Source organism: Eucyclogobius newberryi, unplaced genomic scaffold (genome assembly GCF_026437365.1).
Source record: "Eucyclogobius newberryi isolate DKJ021-1_F unplaced genomic scaffold, fEucNew1.0.hap1 SCAF_19, whole genome shotgun sequence".
NCBI classification, from domain to species: Eukaryota; Metazoa; Chordata; class Actinopteri; order Gobiiformes; family Gobiidae; genus Eucyclogobius; species Eucyclogobius newberryi.
In genome coordinates, this window is record NW_027315823.1 from 28,019,053 (window position 1) to 28,039,061 (window position 20,009).

The window sequence follows — 20,009 nt, forward strand, 5'->3', positions numbered from 1 at the left end:
GTATTTCACTTTACACAACCAAAATGTCATCGAACAAAGACATTATTTTGAGGAAGAATCAGGTTATTTCTGGTTATTTTGGCTCATACCAGATAAAAGAGCTGAGCGGAGAAGGCACCTATGGGCGTGTAGCCCGGTGCATAGATCAGTCGACAAACCAAACCGTGGCTATAAAAATACCTCGACACCAGCTGTCCGAAGAAACCAGACACGAGGCACTTATTCTTTGGCAGGTGAGAGCTCTGAGCAAAAACATCAACGTGGTGAAGTTCATAGCATCTTTTCAATACCAGGACCGTTTCTGTCTGGTCCTTGAGCACTTGGATCAAAATTTGTTTGATTTCATGAGAAGACGACGCTTCCGATATCTTCACCTTTCGGAAATACGCTACATTACTGAGCAGCTGCTGGAAACTTTTAAAGAACTGGCAAAGTATAAGATGATTCATGGAGATCTCAAGCCAGACAATATTATGCTGGTTAATCACACGCTTGAACCATTTAAAATCAAGCTGATTGATTTTGGGTTTGCTACCTCTGTGAGAAGTCTGAATCCTGGTGATATCATCCAGACTTGTAGTTACCGAGCTCCAGAAGCGAGTTTAGGAACAAAATTGGATGAGGCAATTGATATGTGGTCTCTTGGCTGTGTGATGGCATTTTTTTTCATCGGCCGCAATCTCTTTCCTGGTACATGCAAGTATGAAAATATGAGGATGATTATACGGATCCTAGGCATGCCTGATATCCAGCAACTCCAAGAAGGCCTATTCACGGACCACTTCTTCAAGAAAACACGTGGCTTCTATCATCGGAACACGGCCAAAGAATACACGGAAAAAACAGGAGAGCCCTACAATCCCTCTGACGACAATGAGTCCAGATATTTAACCAGTTTGGAGAACATGTCAGTATACCAGCAAAAGCCAATCTCCGAAGAGGAAATGGAAGCGCACTGGCAGTTTCTTGACCTTTTGAAGAACATTTTGCAGGTAAATCCAGCAAAAAGGATAACCCCAGAAGAGGCTCTAACACACCCCTTTATCAAGCAGACAAACGCTGCACAGGCGATCGCCTCGAGCCCTCTGGAAACCACCAACATTAAGGAAAGAAAAGCTGTAAAAACACTGACCGTGCATGTTGAACATGTTATACAAAATGAAATGGGCAGAAAAGTAACAAGTACGGATGTGTCCTGCCCTACGTGTATGCCAAAACCTACGCATGGTGGAACTCAAAGAAGCCCTGAAAGCACCAAAAGACCAAGCAAAAGAACTGTTAGAAAAAGTACTCAAAGTGCCACTCAAAGAAGCCCTGAAAGTACCAAAAGACCAAGCAAAAGTACTGTTAGAAAAAGTACTCAAAATGGCAATCAAAGAAGCCATGAAGGCACCAAAAGACCAAGCAAAAGTACTGTTAGAAAAAGTACTCAAAGTGGCAATCAAAGAAGCCCTGAAAGCACCAAAAGACCAAGCAAAAGTAATGTGAGGAAAAGTACTCAAAATGGCAATCAAAGAAGCCATGAAGGCACCAAAAGACCAAGCAAAAGTAATGTGAGGAAAAGTACTCAAAATGGCAATCAAAGAAGCCATGAAGGCACCAAAAGACCAAGCAAAAGTACTGTTAGAAAAAGTACTCAAAGTGGCAATCAAAGAAGCCATGAAGGCACCAAAAGACCAAGCAAAAGTACTGTTAGAAAAAGTACTCAAAGTGGCAATCAAAGAAGCCCTGAAAGCACCAAAAGACCAAGCAAAAGTACTGTAAGAAAAAGTACTCAAAGTGGCAATCAAAGAAGCCCTGAAAGCACCAAAAGACCAAGCAAAAGTAACGACCTCTTAGAAAGGAACACTGAACACCCGCTTATCAATAATTCCATGTCGGCCTCCAAATCCTCCGGCTTTGTTCAGAATGGCCACAATTCTGTATGGTACAGCATCGTCAAAGTGCTGGTCAACACTTTGATGAAGAAACTGTTTCAGTATGAGTGTGGATTAGATCCAAAGGACAAGATGTACATCGCCATCGCTGATGATTTAACTCAAAAAGTTTTGAAGATCTACATTCCAAAAGAGCAGGTCCAACAAGTAGACATGAGCAAGAAAACCTTTATTATAGGTGTGATTAAGGATCTCAAAAATGAATTTGGCCCTTCCCACAGATTGTTCAAAAAGGCCACAGGAGAGGTGGAGAGTTTTGTTTCCAGTGCTGTAAGATTCTTTCAAAAGAACCTGCAGGACATCATAAAGGCCTGTATTGTCTGGAAGCTCTGATCAATAAGACTAGACCTCAACATCTCATCTTAATTTTCATTTTTTAATTTAAAAGATGCGGGGTGCACGGTGGCAAAGGTGGGTTCGATTCCCGGACCAGACCAACATCACATGATCTCTCTGGGTGGAGTCTGCATGTTCTCCCCGTGTTACCGTGGGTTCTCTCCGGGTTCTCCGGCTTCCTCCCACCGTCCAAAGACCTGCATGTGTTAGGCAAAAATTGGCAACTCTAAATTGGCCCTAGTGGATGAATATGAGAGGGAATGGTTGTCTGTAATGTCTATGTTTCTGTGTTGGCCCTGCAACCAGTTGGCCACTGTCTAGGTTGTACCCCACCTAAGGCCCAAAGTCACTGGGATAGGCTCCAGTCACCCGCGACCCCGAAAGGGAACAAGCGGTAGAAAATGAAAAATGAATGAATTTAAAAGATATTCTTCCTGCGGTCTTATCTGACCTTATCTGATCTTTGACATACACAAATACAGTGAGTAAGTATTTGAACACCCTGCGATTTTAGACATTTTGGAGGGGTCTGAAATGTTCATCGTACGTTCATTTACACTGTGAGAACCTAAAAAAAAAAACTATTTTAAAATAGTTAATTGGTATGTTATCGCTGCAAATAAGAATTTGAACACCTCCGTAAGAAGCATATCAAAGATCTGGAGTGGCCTAGCCAGTCTCCAGACCTAAATCCATTTGAAAATCTTTGGAGGGAACTGAAACTCAGTGTTGCTCAGCGACAGCCCTGAAACCGGACAGATCTGAGTGGAGGAGGGGCAACATTCCCTGGTGCAGCGTGTGCAAACCTGGTCAAGAACTACAGGAAACGTTTCACCTCTGTACTTGTAATCAAAGCTTCTGGACCAAATATCAGCACTGATTTTCTCAGGTTATCTTATTTGCAGCAATAACATAAAAATACATTATTTAAAAATCATGCAATGTGATTTCCATATTTTTGGATTCTGTGGAAAAGCACCTATGAAGAAAATTTCAGAGCCCTCCATAATTTCTAAGTGGGAGAACTTGCAAAATCACAGGATGTTCTTCCCTCACTGTAGCTTTCTGGATTCTTCGACTTTCATTTAGGAAAATTCGTCAGCTTTTCAGTGCTGTGTCTGTAGTTCTGATTGTAAACTCCAATTTCCACTCAGCGCTCATGTCTAAAGAGGTGGAATCAACACTTCCTTTCTTATTTGGTCCCTGATGAACTCTAAGTGACTTGCAAATGACCTCCGAGCATTGGATGTCCACATACATTCAGTGGGTTTAAGACGTCTTTGCTACGACCTGATGCTTTGTTCTTTGAATGTGATATTTTCAATTTTCAAAGAACCATTTTGGATTTCAAACTGGCTTAATTGGACTCTGGTGTAATCTGGTGTAATGCCTCATTTGTCCAAGGGCGATCCATTGTACAAAAATGTTCAGTTGTAGTCATCTGGACACTGTTTTAGAAAAACAAGGTGTTTCGACACTTTGAGAGTCAAAACGTCTTATTTCTCTAAAACAGTGTCAAGATGACTACAACTGAACCTTTTACTACAACTGAGCCATGAAAACTTCTAAGTCACTCTGCAACAGATAAAACTGCTAAGTAATTCAAATGAAAATTGTTTTGGTTTTTGTTTTGGCCGTAACTTTTTAAAGACCATGGGCTGTCTCAGCCAAATCAGAATTCTAGCAGGATGAATCTAATATACAAGTTGCACATGATATGAACGTTCTGCTTGTTCATTTAACCGTTTTATGAATTGTCTTGTGAACATTTTGACCTGTGTAACTATGTAGGCCTCATTAAAGTAATTCTGTGTAACTTTTCACAACCTCCGTGTCGGCACGTTTATCCACACCTGACAATAAACTTATTTGAAATAGATTAAGATTTGGGACTTGTCTCCCCTGCCTCCAAGAGCAACTGGTGAATCACGTAATGGGCACTCCTGCTCCAGGCTTTTTCACTGTGACAATCCAGGTAAAAGCATGGCTCAGGCTTGGGAAGATTTTAGGTGGGCTGAAGCTGCTCAGCACTGCTGTGCTGCTGGAGCATCAGTGCAAGGGCTGGATGTCGACTCACTCAACACTTTAAAGACTTGACTTGAACATCGAGAAAGAGACGTGTGGCTTTGGGAAACACGTGGACGAAAGAAAGGAGACGGTTCAGTGGACGTTAGAGCTGCGCTAAAAGCAGCACTAATGTGGAACAAGAAAACAAACTTCTGTGATGATGCTCTGTGAAGAAAAGATCTAAACCAGTGCAAAGCTGGACAGATCAGGAGCAACAGGTAAAAGCACAGGTCAGAGTGTAATAAAGTATGAAGATGACAGAGTGAAGCTGCTGTGAGCTCTGACTGTGTCCACACTAATGTGGACCCCATTGCCTACTCTTCTACCCCCTGTTACATCCCCATCTTTTTCTCTCTACTTCTTCTGTCTTGTTCATTTTATCTGTATATTAATGTGTATTGTACGTGTTGTCCCCCCTGTCTGTAAATACCCCCCCTTTTTTATTATGTTCAGCGTCTTTGGGTCACTGAAAAGCGCTATATAAATAAAAGTTATTATTATTATTATTATTATTATTATTATTATTATTATTATTATTAATGTGACTGAAGAGATGGAACCGAACAATCAGAATGCACTCATCTGTTTCACTACATCAAGAGTTTATTCTCACTAAGCTCAAACTTAAAAAATAGTGATAAACTTTTAATAAACATTTAATAACAGAAATCATATCAAAAGTCCATGTTCCTGTTCCCGCTGCTGATGCATGAATATGGACTATGGATGAATATGTCTTTCACCTGCTGCAGATTTGTCCAACATTGCCCACAAATAACTATTACTAGGCTAGATAAAGCGATTTTTTGTATACATCTTTTATTGTTTTATTTTTACGTTACGTTCGGCCCGTGATCACCCCCGCATCCTAAATAATGCTGCTGAGAAACATCAAGCTTTTTACTGTAGTAGCAAATAGCTTTTTGGCTCAAATGAAATGACAGCCCAACGGCCCAAAGTGTCAGATAAACTTCGGTTCAAATTGTTATGATTTTATGTTTCCCTGCTCTTAGAATATAGACACTGCACTGTGGTTATTACACAAATTCAAATCATACATAACAGTACATAACAGTGTTTGGAAGTAACCAATGTTAACAAGAATACGCATTTAGAGTAAATGTAATACAGTTAGTCTTTCATTTGGAGGCAATTAGAACAGTTATTTTTCTAAAGCGGAGGAAAACGTCAACAGTATTGGAACACACAATTTAGGCTTATAACTTCAGAAACACAACTTGAGCAAAATAGAAAACAAATCTCTTTTAATTAGAGCATGTTACATTTTTCCTTCTTATTTGTGATAAAAGAGTCTTAGTTTTGTATATAAATGCATCTACATTTACCACTGCATAAGAAGGGAGTCGAGCCTTGTTTAAACTATTACACATTTTCTATTTTTCACTCATATCTGCCAGAAATAATTTCCAAATAACTGTAATCAAATGCAACTCAACATGAAAGTGAGTATATGTTGCAAAATACATTTCATTGCAGGTATTCCATAGTCTTTAACCACCGTATTTACTGTATTATAAGTTGCACCAGCCACAAAATGCATAATAGAGAATTAAAAAAAACATATATAAGTTGCACTGAAGTATATGTCATTTTGGGAAATGTATTTGATCAAATCCAAGACCAAGAACAGACATTTCCTCTTGAAATGCAATACAGATTAGAGAACAACATGGTGAATCGGTGCTCGTATTCAGATAACTATAGCATAAAGAACATGCTAACAAGTTTACCAAAGCATTAGTATTACCCCAAATCACTAAATCCATTGAATTCTTCATCGATGTCACTTCTAAACAACTCCACAAACTCCAGAGGTAGAGGAAGTGCAGATTCTTCTTCACCTTCATGTGAGAATGTGGTTGCCAGTGTGAAGATAACGAATAATATCACATACAAGTGGCTCCGGAGTATAAATCCCCGGCCAAAACTGTAAAAAGGTGCGATTTATAATCCGGAAAATAAGGTAAAATACATATTCTCACCAATGCATATTATAATAATGTGGAATTAAATGTATAAGGGTAACAGAGGATCTATCTACGTCTTAATACGCCAGCACCGTCTGCAGATGAATTCTATTTCATGGAGTAGTCAAGTGGTTTGTAACTAGCATAGATATCCTAGATACCACAGATACGTCTTGGAACGACCCACAAGATGTTCTGTGTTCATTTTGTTTTGTGTTTTATATGCATTTTGTTTCTTCCCCCCCCCCTTTTTATATTTAAAAATTCAGCTCCAATTTGTCAAAACCACAAAGCAATTTTAAGTACCGGTAAATATAAGGGATGCTATGAAAACTATTTAGTAAATAAAAAAATAAAAAAATATTTTTATTTCCAATCAGCTCTTTTTGCACCAGATTAAACTTGACATTCAAATTTTGCATATCTTCAAAACAACATTCACGATATTATCTACATTTTTATAAATTGCTCTGTAGTTTCTGTAGAATTTCCCTTTGTAGGTCATAAAACTAACGTGTGATTTGCCATTTAAGAACTCTAAGTTGTTCAATCGAGTTTAAAATCAGTGGAATAAGTTGCAATAAGGTACAGATAGTAATGTAAAGGACATTACCATCTGTACCTTATTCCAACTTATTCCAGAGGAGAACGATTTGAGTTTTTACTAGAAACACCATGACGAAAACGTTGGAATTTTGAATCACTTTTGTCCAGACACGGCTGAGATCGCTGTCAGAGGTGACCGGTGTCCTGCGCAGGAAGGCGAAGTGTTGTCAGTTCGCGCGAGCAAGCCCCAACACGAGCGCCCATCCCGAATGTCGACAACGAGGAATGATCCAGGATTTTAGCCAGAAGCAACAACAAGACCAGCCCTGAGCGAGGGGGCGGCGTCCGAGAGAAGAGGAAAAACGCAGACGTCACACTCCGTACCCAACATTAGATCATCCAAGCAGTTACGGGCAAGAACAAACGCTCGACAGCAAGCAACGGCTCAGAAAACGGTTTCGTAAGCAGCGGGCGTTACAATTAAAGTTACGATTATTGTGGGATAAAATATCACAATTTAACGATTGTTCACGATTATTGAGACTAAACAGAAAATTCTTTAATTTTTCCCGTTGTCTAACATGTTACTATTCCTCAAGTTTATGACTGGCTTTACAAAACTTAACTTTCTGAATGACACAATTAAACTGAATTTGACAAAAACAGACAGCCGTAAATGTATATAACCTTTAATCCATTTTTGGGCTATGGATTGAACTAAAAATACTTAATTTTGCATCTAAAACTGTCACAATTATTATTATTTGCTTCTTGCATCAGCGGTAGACCAGGACTTGACCACTACTAAACCAGGACCAAACCTGACTAGACCAAGACAAGATTAGGACTTGACCACTACTAAACCAGGACTAGACCAGGACTTATTCAGGACTAGTTCACTACAATGTCATGCCTAAATCTAAACTAAATGTAAACCCAAAAAACAGAACAATGTTAAAATAAAAATTGGACCAAATAAAAGCCCAGAAAACCAAAAACATTTATCAAAATTAATTAAAACAATGCCGTTAGGCTGAGCAAAATAAGATGTCCGTTTGCCGTAACCCGACCGACCCGCTATGAAACTAGCCGACTGAAAAATAAATATCAGCATTTTGTTGAAAAAACGTCAAAATCTTTTATTTTTCGATTATTTCGCCGACTCACCGACCGGTCTTTCCTGAACCACCGTGTTGAATATTTTTATCACGCTTGTTAACTTGACTTTCATCTCAAAGGACTGATAACGCACCTCGTAACACATGTGCGTCTTCATTTTCAGTCCTCCACGTGCATCTGTTACAAAACAGACCGCGTGTAGGAGTCGTCACATTGCCTTTTAAAAATTGGGTAATCCTTGTCGGCGCCACTGACATGTCCATAGTAATGCCAGGCTCTGTCAGGGTGTGAAATTTGACTTACGCAAATGCATTCTGGGATTGAAACACGCCCAGTAGCGTCATCACAACAAACATGGCGGCGCCCGTGTCCCCCGCATGTTCCCCCCGCTCGCCTTCGCTACCAAAATAAAGGATAGCGGCGTACAAAAGGTCGATTGAAATATCTTAAAATCGTGAGATTTAGTCTCCCGATCGGATTGATCAAGACGTTTTCCGTCATTGACTGTTGAAGCCTGACCCCTGGTGGTCACTCCGACTCAAAAAAATAACAAAATTTTTATATATTTTTTGCCTTCTAAGTAAAAAAAATAAGAATTTGCCTACCGTCCGACCCAGATGAAAAATGTTGACTTGGGTTACAGCAAACAGACAATTTATTTGGGGTAGCCTTATGAAGAGGCGATCAGTATTATTCAGGATTATTCAGGCCACAAAAAATAATACCGGTAATTGTGACAAGTCGCAGGCAGCAACAATGAGGCACTGTACTTTTTTATCAGCTTGTTTATGCGGCGACATTGTTACTTTTTCATGCAGAAAGTTTGATTTGACTTGTGAAAGAGAGCCAGTTAAGGATTTTGCAGTTTTTTAGTCTTATTGTCGACAATTGTATGTACATTTTATAATAAATTATATAATTTAGAGTAAAAAAAATGTCGTGTGTTTCATGACAAAATTTCATGTTTCATGACAAATGTTTCACGTTTGTCTAATAATTAAAATCGCTATCAGGACATCATGAGATATTAATTTATGTCAATATTGCCCACTCCTTATACTCAGAATACTAATTCTGGTACAGATTCATGAGGCCTTTCTGTGTGGAGTCTGCATGTTCTCTCTCTTGTGGTACAATTTACTCAGGAACAAATCGAATATTACTAAAAAAACATAATTATGGCATCTTTGACAAGTAGACAGGCGCCAATAAAAACACATACTATGTTTGAACTGGTGCAATGAACTAACATGGATGCATCAGATAAGACGGCCAATAAAAGAGGGCTTGTTGTTTGGAGAGAACAATTGCACAAAATGTTATGACCACAATGTCCCAGTTCTGTTGACTGTGGAGGTGTCATCGCTCCGTCACTCCTTTAGAGATAAACCCAATGTTCTATTGGACACGTAACAGTCTGAGTTTATGTTCTCGATGAGTCACAAAAGGATTACACTCCGGTTGATTTTACAACTGCTAAAGACTGCTAAAGAAGGGCTGCTCGATTATAGAAAATATAATAAGTATTTAAAAGTGAACCTTTTATGATTCTGATTTCTTCCAAAAACTCAAATGCATTTCATTTTGTCCCCCTATATCTCCGGGCAAAAAGTAAACCATGTAAACAATTAAACAAAATATCTCCACTACATTTCTGCTAATCCACACATCTAAATGAGTATTTTACTTTTAGTTTTCCATTTCCATTGGCCTATTAGATGTTATTTGAATGTGTAATTTACTTGAACATACATGAGTGTGCTCATGTGACATTTTTAATCACTGCTATAACCGGAAGTTGTAAAACTGTGATAATCTGTAGAAGCACCACATCCTCCACTTTTTCCCCCTGCTTGCTCCATCTCGTCGTCACATGTCCCGTCAAGCCCATATTTGGAAGTTTACAGGGCGTGTTCTAGCACATAGATATTAATTTTGATGTAAATACACATGTAGATGAGTGACATGCCGTTCTAGCGACATGTAGGAGGGAATTTTGTGTTGTGAATCTGACGTAGAGTTTGTTCCCACGCCTCTGTCCGCAGCATGGAGTAAGTTCAGGAGCGTTTGAGCATAAAGCAGTAACATAACATAAAGCAGTCTGCGGAGGACTCCGGAAAGTTTGGAAAGAAGCAAACGGGGCGTCAGGACTGCACATAAAGCCTCAGATACGTCCTGGATAGACGGCCAATAGTGCAGGTATTCACACTTTTCTAGTCCACCATATAAAACATTCTTGGGCTCGTAGGGGGACAAATTATACAACGTTTAATCCTCCGTGAACCAGGAAGTGTGCTTGTTGTTGTCAGCATTAAAGGGATGGAATATTTCCGAAACAAGATTAAATCATTTCAATTCAATCTGCGCTCCAACAAAGAGAACCTAAATGTATCATATCACAATAACTTATAATACTTTTGCATTCAGAATTTTTGATTTAATTACGTACCATTAGAACAGTAGTAGAATAAAAGAACCTTAAGGATGAGAGAAGAGGCTTTTGTATATTCTGTGTTTCTCTTATGTAAATATTCTCCTTAAAAGACTTTCTCTGGTAAACGTATTCACTGGCCTTTTGCATCACAACAACTAAACAGCGCACTACAAGAAGCAACTTATCAATTAATCAGAAGAATAATCACTAGAATAAAATGATCATTAGTTACAGCCCTACATCCCTTAAAGCATATGACAAAAAAACTTAAATGGTCTTTTCTGGACACTGTTTCTAAGTCGATGCACTTTCTGCTCGGTGACGTTCGGGTGCTCACCGCTTCCCTGATGCAGAGCTGCCGGAGCTCCAGCAGACACAGCTCCAGTCGCTCCTGCAGCGCCTGGTGCTTCAGCTTCATGGCCCGAGTGTGCGTCGTCACGTCCTTCGAGCGAGACGTCGGGCTGTCGGAGCCTGAAAACAAGGGGACATTTTAAAAACACATCGTCACGCAAAACGGCACGTGTTTCAAGTCGCGATACGGCGCAAAAGGTCGGAGTCAGATGATTCTCATGTGGGAGCAAGAGTCATTATTCCTGTGTCACTTATGCAAAATGTCTAAAAACAGTGAGAACAAATTAAAAACTGTTAGGGCTAATTAAAGGCAGCGGTCATCTGTCATGATAATTACTATATAGACTTATCGCTCAATAAATGAAGGATGGAGCAATAGATTTTGGGGCTCAATCTTTATTTACAATAGTGGGGAGATTTACTTCTCATTTATTTTGTAATACGATCAAATTTGACCAGTAGAGGGTTGAATAAGTAACTTTTATGGCTAATTAATGGTTTATTTTGCTATTCATTTGTTGCAGCTCATGCCTTTTAACGATCTAAAAATGTGTTGTTATTCAGTAATAAAATTGTTTCACTGAAATATTATTGTTATCATTTTACCGTATTTTCCGGACAATAAGTCGCACCGGAGTATAAGTCGCACCAGCCAAAAAATGCATAATAGAGAAGAAAAAGACATATACAAGTCGCACTGGAGTATGAAATGCGGTTGCAAGTCGCTCCGGAATAAGTGTAAGTATAGTCGCACCCCGGCCAAAACTATGAAAAAAGGTGTGACTTATAGTCCGGAAAATACGGTATCATTTTGTAGCGAAACTCTGTGCGTCAAAACGACGTGTGAATGACCTGTTGTTGAGGAGAGTAACCGTTGTTTTGGGGAATGACAAACTGACATGATTATGGGCCGTCACTGCTGAGGACCCTCAGTCTGGATCCGGGGCAAAGAAACCCGGTCCTGCTCTTTAATCTGTTTTTCTACAATCACTATTACTAGAACAAATAAGACGCTCTAAATCAGAAGATATCAGCGTCATGTCGCCCTTGCCTACCGAAGAGGGAACCGCTGATCGCTAACAGAAAACAGGCTGTTTTTCATCTGTCTTCATTTATAATAATAAACGAGGACACGCCTTTGACACTTGCAGAGTCGGGAATGCAGCCGCGCACATTCTGACTCACACGGCTGTCCTGCTCAGGACGACTTAGATTTATTTCCAGAGCATTTGAATAGTAGCAAGTCTGCAAGTAAGTCATTTTTACTACAGAAAAACAAAGGGGTCTTAATTATGCACAAAACTCAAAGCAAAAATACAAAACAAACTTATTTGTTATTTGCACTAGATTTCACAAAGAAAGCTTTTACAGATGAAAACAAACACTTAAAATGACAATTGAATAATTAAAGCCGCGGTAGCGGCAATGATGGCTCTCGCCTCCTGCGCGACCGCCTCACCACGCGACCGCCTCACCACGCGACCGCCTCACCACGCGACCGCCTCACCACGCGACCGCCTCACCACGCGACCGCCTTACCACGCTACCGCCTTACCACGCTACCGCCTTACCACGCAACTGCCTTCTTCCCGTGCGACCGCCTTACCACGCGACCGCCTTCTTCCCGTGCGACCGCCTTACCGCACGACCGCCTTACCGCGCGACTATGTTTTCTGCTGCGTTTTGCAGCATACCAAACAACGCTCAGTAATTCACCGTTGATGATTGCGTAGTTTGCGATTCAAATAGTCGTTTGTCCTGACAAATTGCAAGATCGTGCTGAAAGCAGACTTGAGCAGGGAGAAAGAGCGAGAGCCTTGGGGACTTTTCATGTCTTGTGGCAGAAAGAATAAAGTCTAAAGACTAAAGAATAAAGCCTAAAGAATAAAGCCTAAAGAATAAAGCCTAAAGAATAAAGGAGAATATTATCCATGAGTTTCAAACAAATCAGACAATGTTGAGTTTTTCACACATTTGTTACATGGTATTCATTATTTCCAATCAGACCATATGAATGTCAAATTTTTTTTTTGAATATTTGTTAAATTTCAATGTCTGTAGATGCAAAAAGTGTTGTTTTGAGCTCGATCGGACGAAAAACCTAGGGCAAGTACGAGTTTGAAAAAAAAAAGTAAAACGTGCCGGCGCCACTTTGATTCGACATGTCCCAAGTCTCATGTGCCTAGGCCAAAGATTAAGAGTTTCATGTTTTTTCTTTTTTGAACTACTCGGCATTGTTGCGACGGGCGTTCTCCCAACCTCCATTTTATTGGAGTTCGGGTCGAGCCGATCGCGTCTATGTCTCCATGTGTGATCAACGTTCAGGGGGTCAAAAATGCCTGAGTTGTGGCAAAATGACCATGAATAATAATAATAAGATCCTGGGCAAGAACAAACACTCGTCGCATTCCATTCCATGGAATGGCTTGAGCCAATAACGAGCTCAAACTAATCTTAAAAGTCAAAAAACACAAAAAATGAGCTCTATACTAGTACTTGAATTAATTTATTCCACCTTTATCACAAAGAGCAAAACATTAAGAGCAATTTTTTCATTTTAGACCTGCTGCTGTTGTAGTTTTTGGACTAAAAGGACAGGCCAACATTTCTTTTCTTTATCATTTGTTATACATTGTTACTATTCATGCCATTTTTTTTAACCGATACTTCAAATGAGTATCGAGTTTCTATACTAGTGTCATTATTTGCGTGTATATTTGACAACCCTAGATATAGTTAATCCTCCTTAAGGCACTCCACAAAAGCAAGTGAAATCTCGGTGCTAATAATACAATGACCGTCTTGTTAGCCCGGTCCTCCGGTTTGTCTAAATATGTTACGGCTTCCTCACATTCTTCACGAACATAATTGAGCCACACGACGTTGGCGTTTCACGGCAACGGGACGCGAGTGATGGAGCGAGGGGGGAGGAGTTTGAGGAGGACACATTCTTGACCCCATTGTTGTCACGTCTCTACCTGTGGAGAATATCCTTTTAACAATCTCTAAAGGTATGTGGTCGTCTGCATTAAGACCAGAGCCACTCCCATCAGCTTAATCTGAATGTCATTAGTCTCCACGGCAACAGACAGCAGCAAAACACTAGTGCTGTTTTTCAAGGGGCAGAAGGGGAACTAGGGCTAAACCAGGGCTAAAACAAGGCTAAAACAGGGCAAAAACAGGTCTACACCTGGGCTGAACCCATGTCTAAACTAGGGTTGTACCAGGGCAAGGACTAGGTATACAATATGGCTAAACTAGAACTAAACCTAGATATAATTGGGTCTAAACCAGGGCTACACCAGACCTTAACAAGGACTAAAATCTGGCTAAACCAAGATTTAAATCAGAAATTAACCAGGACTAAACTAGGTCTAAACCAAGATTAAAAACACAGACTAAAACGGGTCTCAATGATTAAACAAAGATTAAACAAAGTCTAAACCAGTTCCAAACTAGAAATCAAATGAGGTCCAAACCTGTTCTAAACTCAGAATAATTTAAGACAAAAAGGTGGAACAAACTAGTGCCTTTAAGACTGCTTTTCACACACAACCTTCGGGGTTCACTTTACATAACAGAGGAACAGTAACTGTAGAATGCCATATCTGTATCTCGTAGTACAAGTTTGAGAGTATTTTTCGTGCCAACAGAAACCTAAGTTAAGAAACCGTTTGAAATGAAGCTGCATTTAATATTCTGGAAATATGTTCAAACATTTGAGAAAAACAAACATGTGATGTGTGTAAAAGAAAGTAGTCCCTTCATTGTCATCTTTTATCTTTATATATTCAAATTCATTGTTAGTTTTATTTTGAAAATACAGAGACAATTTATGCTCAGTATAAACATTTTTTGTTCGCAAGGTTTTTGAATATTGAAGGTTGAATTATATCTCAGTCCATGTTTTATTTCCTTAAAGTAAAGCGTGTTCTGGATGGATGGGAAGCAACAAAATGACTGGATTGAATTTACAATAACTGAATTAATAGTTTTAAATTCGATCTAAAACTATTTTGATCATCATCCAAAATGTATAGCCCATTTGTGGCAATATATATCAGCAGTGTGTTTGCTTTTACCCGAGTGAAGAATGATCCCAGAGTCATTGTCGCTCATCTCTGCTGTTCCCTCCATGACTTCAGGCAAAGGGGCTCAACATGTCCTGCAACACATGAGGATTAAATGTTAGACGGAAGGTTGCATGACGCATGTAAACAATGTGTGTGCAGGTAAAATCTTGGCAAACAGCAATTAGGGTGATGTGAAAGGTCAGGGTTGAACTGTATAATAAAATAAATAAAATAAATAACATTGAGAGACAAGCTGTCATAATCTGATCCATAACCAGAGACATGTTTTTCGCAGTAGTCAGTCAACATTTTAACAATACCTTACGATTTTGTCACCGCAGAAAAGAATAGTCCATTACCTTTACTTGAGTTACTTGAGTTGTACTGCACCTTTACATCTATTTGGGTAATATTTTTTAGAAGTAACAGCACTCTTACTTGAGTAAAAGTTGCGGTTAAACCCATCTCACAGAGTAAATCTACACGTGACAAAAGCTTCATGAAATGATTCGAACAGAAAAGACCAGATTTTGTTACGTCCAGTCAGTTACTCTTAAAATCACCCGTACTTGAGTAATAGTTTCCCCAAATTTCCTGGCAGATTTACTGGAGTAATATTATTTTGAAGTAACTTTACTCTCACCCAAGTATAATTTGTGTGTACTCGACCACCTCTGCTCTGAGCCCTGGACCTGTTTGAGTGATTCAGGTGTTTGACCCTGGATCAGGTGCAGCGAGTTCACAAACACATGAGTAAGTCTGAGGCGTTTCCTGTTTGAAATATGTCACACGGTCAAACATCACCTCAGTCTGATGAGCGGCTGCCGGAGCATTAGTTACAAATAAAGTGTTCTTTAGTCCTGGTGTAGTCATGGTTTAGTCATGGTTTTAGTCCTGGGTTTAATAACAGTCCTGTGTTTAGTGCGGCTTTAATCTTGGTTGAGGTACTGGTTTCAATCCTGATTTTTAGTCCCTGATTTTAGTCTTGGTTATAGTCCAGCACTTTTTAAAACAGGACTAAAATAACTGGACAAAAGTTTTTGAAGTCGTTGTTTTAGCCCTGGTTTAGAGCTACTTTAACTCCTGGTTTAGTCTTGGTTAGTCTTTTGAGCAGTTTTAAATTCTAGTTTAGTCTGCCATTAGTTCTGAATTAGTTTAGGGTTTAGTCTGGATTCAGAGCAGGTGAAATGCTGGTCATGGGTTAATTTAAACATAATTTAGTCCTGATTTAGTCCTGGTTAAATCAGGACAAACTGGTTTAACTGCATTTGTCACAGTATAGCCCTCGTTAAATCCTGTATTGTATTATTACTGACATTACATTTTACAAAAATGGCCCTATCAAATTGTGAATAACAACACAATGAGAATGCATCAAACATTTGAACAGCAGTGACTTCCTGGTGAGTGAGAGCGGGTGCCTGGTGTCATGTGACAATCTTTATCTTGCAGTTTCAATAAGAGGCTGAAGTAGCATTAGTTCTGAGCTAAAGCCACTTTTAAATAAAGTTGGGAGTGTTTGATGATTAACACAGAGGAATGTGGGCTTGGTCTCGGTCTCCCACTGGCCAAGGAATGAGTTTCAATCGACAAGAACAGATTTACTGCTGTGGTAATCTGCAAAGTACTATCATAACCTTTGACCTTTGACACAGGTAATTTTAAATTTTTTGGACAATTCTTACAACCCGTCCTACTGTTCGGGCGTTGCGACTACAGTGCAAGCAGTGAAGGTTACCGCCCCTACTTCACATCAAGGGTTCTCCTTTGGGTTTTCTACCGTTTGGGGACCTTTATTTGTGGAGTTTGCATGTTCTGCCTGTGCTTCGGTGGGTTTCGTTTCTCCCCAGACTTGGCTAATCCCTGAGCTAGGTATCGCTCCCGACCAAAATCCTGACTCAGTTCTGACGAAAAGGCCCTGGACTCTGACTCACTGCTGTTCTAATGGAACTAGCAGCAGCCAGCGAGCTATAATCACCATTTTGAGTTAACATTCAATAAATAATAACAGATGGAACTATATTTTTGGGCTCAATATTTATTGTGTGAACATATGGGGAACATTTTTTTTTTTATCATTTTCCCTTTTTGTAATAGGAAAAGAATATGTATGAATAACTTCTAGCATAAATAATTACAATTTAATTCTGCTATTCATTTGCATTCTCTTGCTTTATGGTTATTGTTTTAGTTAATCATTGCAATATATTGTGCTTGAAATGTGGTATTGTGACAGATCTAGCAGCAGCGGCATCAGTGGAGATGAATAAATTGCACAGAAAAGGTCTAAACTAACACTAAATCAATAAAAGAGAGACAGAACAAAAACCAAGACTAAATCAAACCAACTTCAATCAGACACACACAGCACTGGCTATGTTCACATGCACATACAGGTCGGACGACTCAGTGAACACAATCAAGATAAATATTTAGAATTTTGCTAAAAATTGAATATTATATAATCATATATTATTAATAATAATGATAAAAAGTTATCACAGAAGCACAATTTTTTAGGTTTATAATTGCATTTCCTGTTTGTAATTGATGACATCACACTAGGAAGGAGAGCACCTTTAATTTGTTAAATTATTGTTTAGAGAGTCAAAAAAGTGGTTTCTTTGTGTAAATGATGCATACATTTTGACTGGAATGGGCATCCCTAGTGCAATGTCACTTCCTGTCATTTTCTACAGATTTTTCAACGTTTTCTCCACAAATACATACTCGATTGGTGTAAAAGTATAATTTATATTTACAACAGGTATAGATGCGCCAAATAAAATCAAAATATGAAAATCATAAAACCTGCCATACTCAAAGTAATCATAATCAAAGTGGAATTTCAATGACACATCCTTGATCTTGTGCTACTGTAATCTCACTGTACAAACACGACATGCTTCTTGTCTAAAGCCCAAGGTTGGTGCAGACCGTTATCTAAGTCTCCATTATCTGTGACATGAACATGACCCTCAGCTCATGAGCGTTCACACCTCCTGACAGCTCACAACTGGGCCTCTGTGTCACAAACAACGCCCCTTAAATCGGTTTACGCCACAAATAGGGTTACTGCGCTTTCTTATGCAACAGTGTAACGAGGAAAAAAAAAAAAAAAAAAGTAGATTATCCACAAAACCTGGGCCGCCAAACGGTCAACTACAATTAAATACGAGACTAGCTTAAAAGGTGCACTCTGTAACTGTATGTTTTGGTGGAGAGGTCATTGCTTTGACTTTAATTGTTCCAGCGCAAGTACGAAAATATTGCGTATGCGAGATTCCACGTTACGTTTATGGTCTGTAAAAAGAAAACTTGACATGGAAATGGGCCAAAAAATTGTCCAAAAACTCTTCAGTGTTCAGAAGTGAGGCAGAAGGTGATTGGAGCCAAAAGAAACGAGAAGCTGGCAAGTTTGCATTTTGTATGTTTTTTGTAAGAATTCCACGTAAATGAGACATCAGATCTGTGGAAAGGCGAGCCCACCGACAGTAAGAAGGTATGATGTTCAAGGTGCTTTTGTCCAATAAAACCACATGTAATTAAATAATTGAAATATTAATATATAAGAACCCTTGGACCCTGGACCCTTTATCAGAAAAGTTGCATATCCAAAAATGTCCTACATTACCCCTTTATGGTGGGGTAAATCCAGACGTTCGTGGTATGGATTCTGCTCTTCAGTGTTGTGTTCTTGGGCAAGACATTAATGTGTGTGATTTAGGGGTGATGGGTGGCAAATAAAAATATAGCGACAAAGACAACAATTCCTCTTCCAAATGGCTGTAGTCATTTAGTTGATTAATCGGGCAATGGGAGTCTTAACTAAACATTTTCCTTATTATTTCATCAAGATTATGAGAAATGCATATGGACTACATCAGAAAAGAGGAAGACTGGACTGATTTATCTGGAGGTTTTGGCAAATATTCAGTACTAGTACATCTCTGTATTGTAACTTTTGCACAAGACCCTAATATTTTTGCTTGATTAATCGATGCACAAGGACAGGTCTTTAGTTCACCAAGAATTTCTTTCAAGGCATTAAGAGCGCCTTTACATTCAAATTGAAAACGCATAAATCACAAAACAAGCAACAGCACAGAGCAAGCCAATAAAATCAAGGTCCAGTCCTTGATTTTTGCGGTTAGTGTCATCGGACTCTTTGTAAAGGCCTTCTTCTCCGCTGCTGTCAAAAGCCCGTTCCAAAGAGGTATCCATTGTGTCCATGGGAGGAGTTCTGAGGCCAAAATACAAAAGTTCTGAAATCGAGTGTGCCCACATCCAGGTTTCATACCAAAATGTTGTCTTAAACCTGCAAATATGACAATACCTAATCTGACAGACAAAACAAGCAACGATTACCAAACATACCGTAGTTGGTTACTGCTTATCGGTTGCTATAGTCGGCGTTACCACAATACACTTAAGGATATTGTGGAAAAACAAGTATGCTGTTGTTTCCAGGCTGATATCTTATTATTTGAGGTCATGTTTGTTAAAAGTAGCACAGACGGTCTATTCAGTTCACAGACACAGCATTAATTTGTTAAGTAGCATGTGAAAATGACTGGGGCAACTATTTTAAGTCAAGAAATGAGACAATAATATAGAAATACACCCATATAATGGTTCAAAATTGTGGTAGGGGTAAGATTGTTTGTAGGGGTTGTTTGAGTCCTTGTTTGCTCATATTTTATTCCTGATTCGGCACTGGTTTAGTCCCAATTCAGCCTTGGTTTGCATAAATAACGGGAGGAAAACACAATTTTAACAGAATATTTTTTAAGTTATGTGCATAAAAAAAGTCATGCTTTCTCAATAAAAAGTCGAGCATGAAATCATAACAGTACCAATAAATATCAGCAGATTTAACTTAGAAATGTACTTGTTACTATAACAAAAAAAAGCCAAATGAAACTCTTCGACACTCAAATAGTAAATTGAACTTACTTTTCAACTCTCTACAGCTCAGATTTTTTGTTGATATAGTACATAATAACTACAAATATAGTAGAGATTACATAGAAAGATTTACACAAACGTAAAAGTATTGAGATTGCCTCTGCCACAGTAGTATGTAATACAACACACTGAAAAATGTATTAAAGTCACTCAAATTAAAGTCAATCATTCTAACAGAAATGACAGAAAT

The 20,009-nt window shown here is 39.0% G+C and overlaps 2 protein-coding genes across 3 annotated transcripts in view; one reads left to right on the forward strand and one right to left on the reverse strand.

Annotated features, from left to right (window-relative positions):
* inavab (innate immunity activator b) overlaps positions 1-20,009 on the reverse strand; it is a 39,021-nt gene that overhangs the window by 10,735 nt on the left and 8,277 nt on the right. For both annotated transcript variants that reach the window (XM_072452568.1, XM_072452569.1), the window contains exons 3-4: positions 14,861-14,943; positions 10,765-10,898 (exon numbers count right to left, since the gene is read on the reverse strand). In XM_072452568.1, the coding sequence (XP_072308669.1) occupies positions 10,765-10,898; positions 14,861-14,915 (189 nt within the window). In that variant the 5' untranslated portion in view covers positions 14,916-14,943. The remainder of the gene's footprint in view (positions 1-10,764; positions 10,899-14,860; positions 14,944-20,009) is intronic.
* Positions 13-2,270, forward strand: LOC140366243 (uncharacterized). Its single transcript, XM_072452909.1, has one exon. The coding sequence runs from the start codon at positions 24-26 to the stop codon at positions 2,268-2,270; it is 2,247 nt and encodes a 748-aa protein (XP_072309010.1). The 5' UTR covers positions 13-23.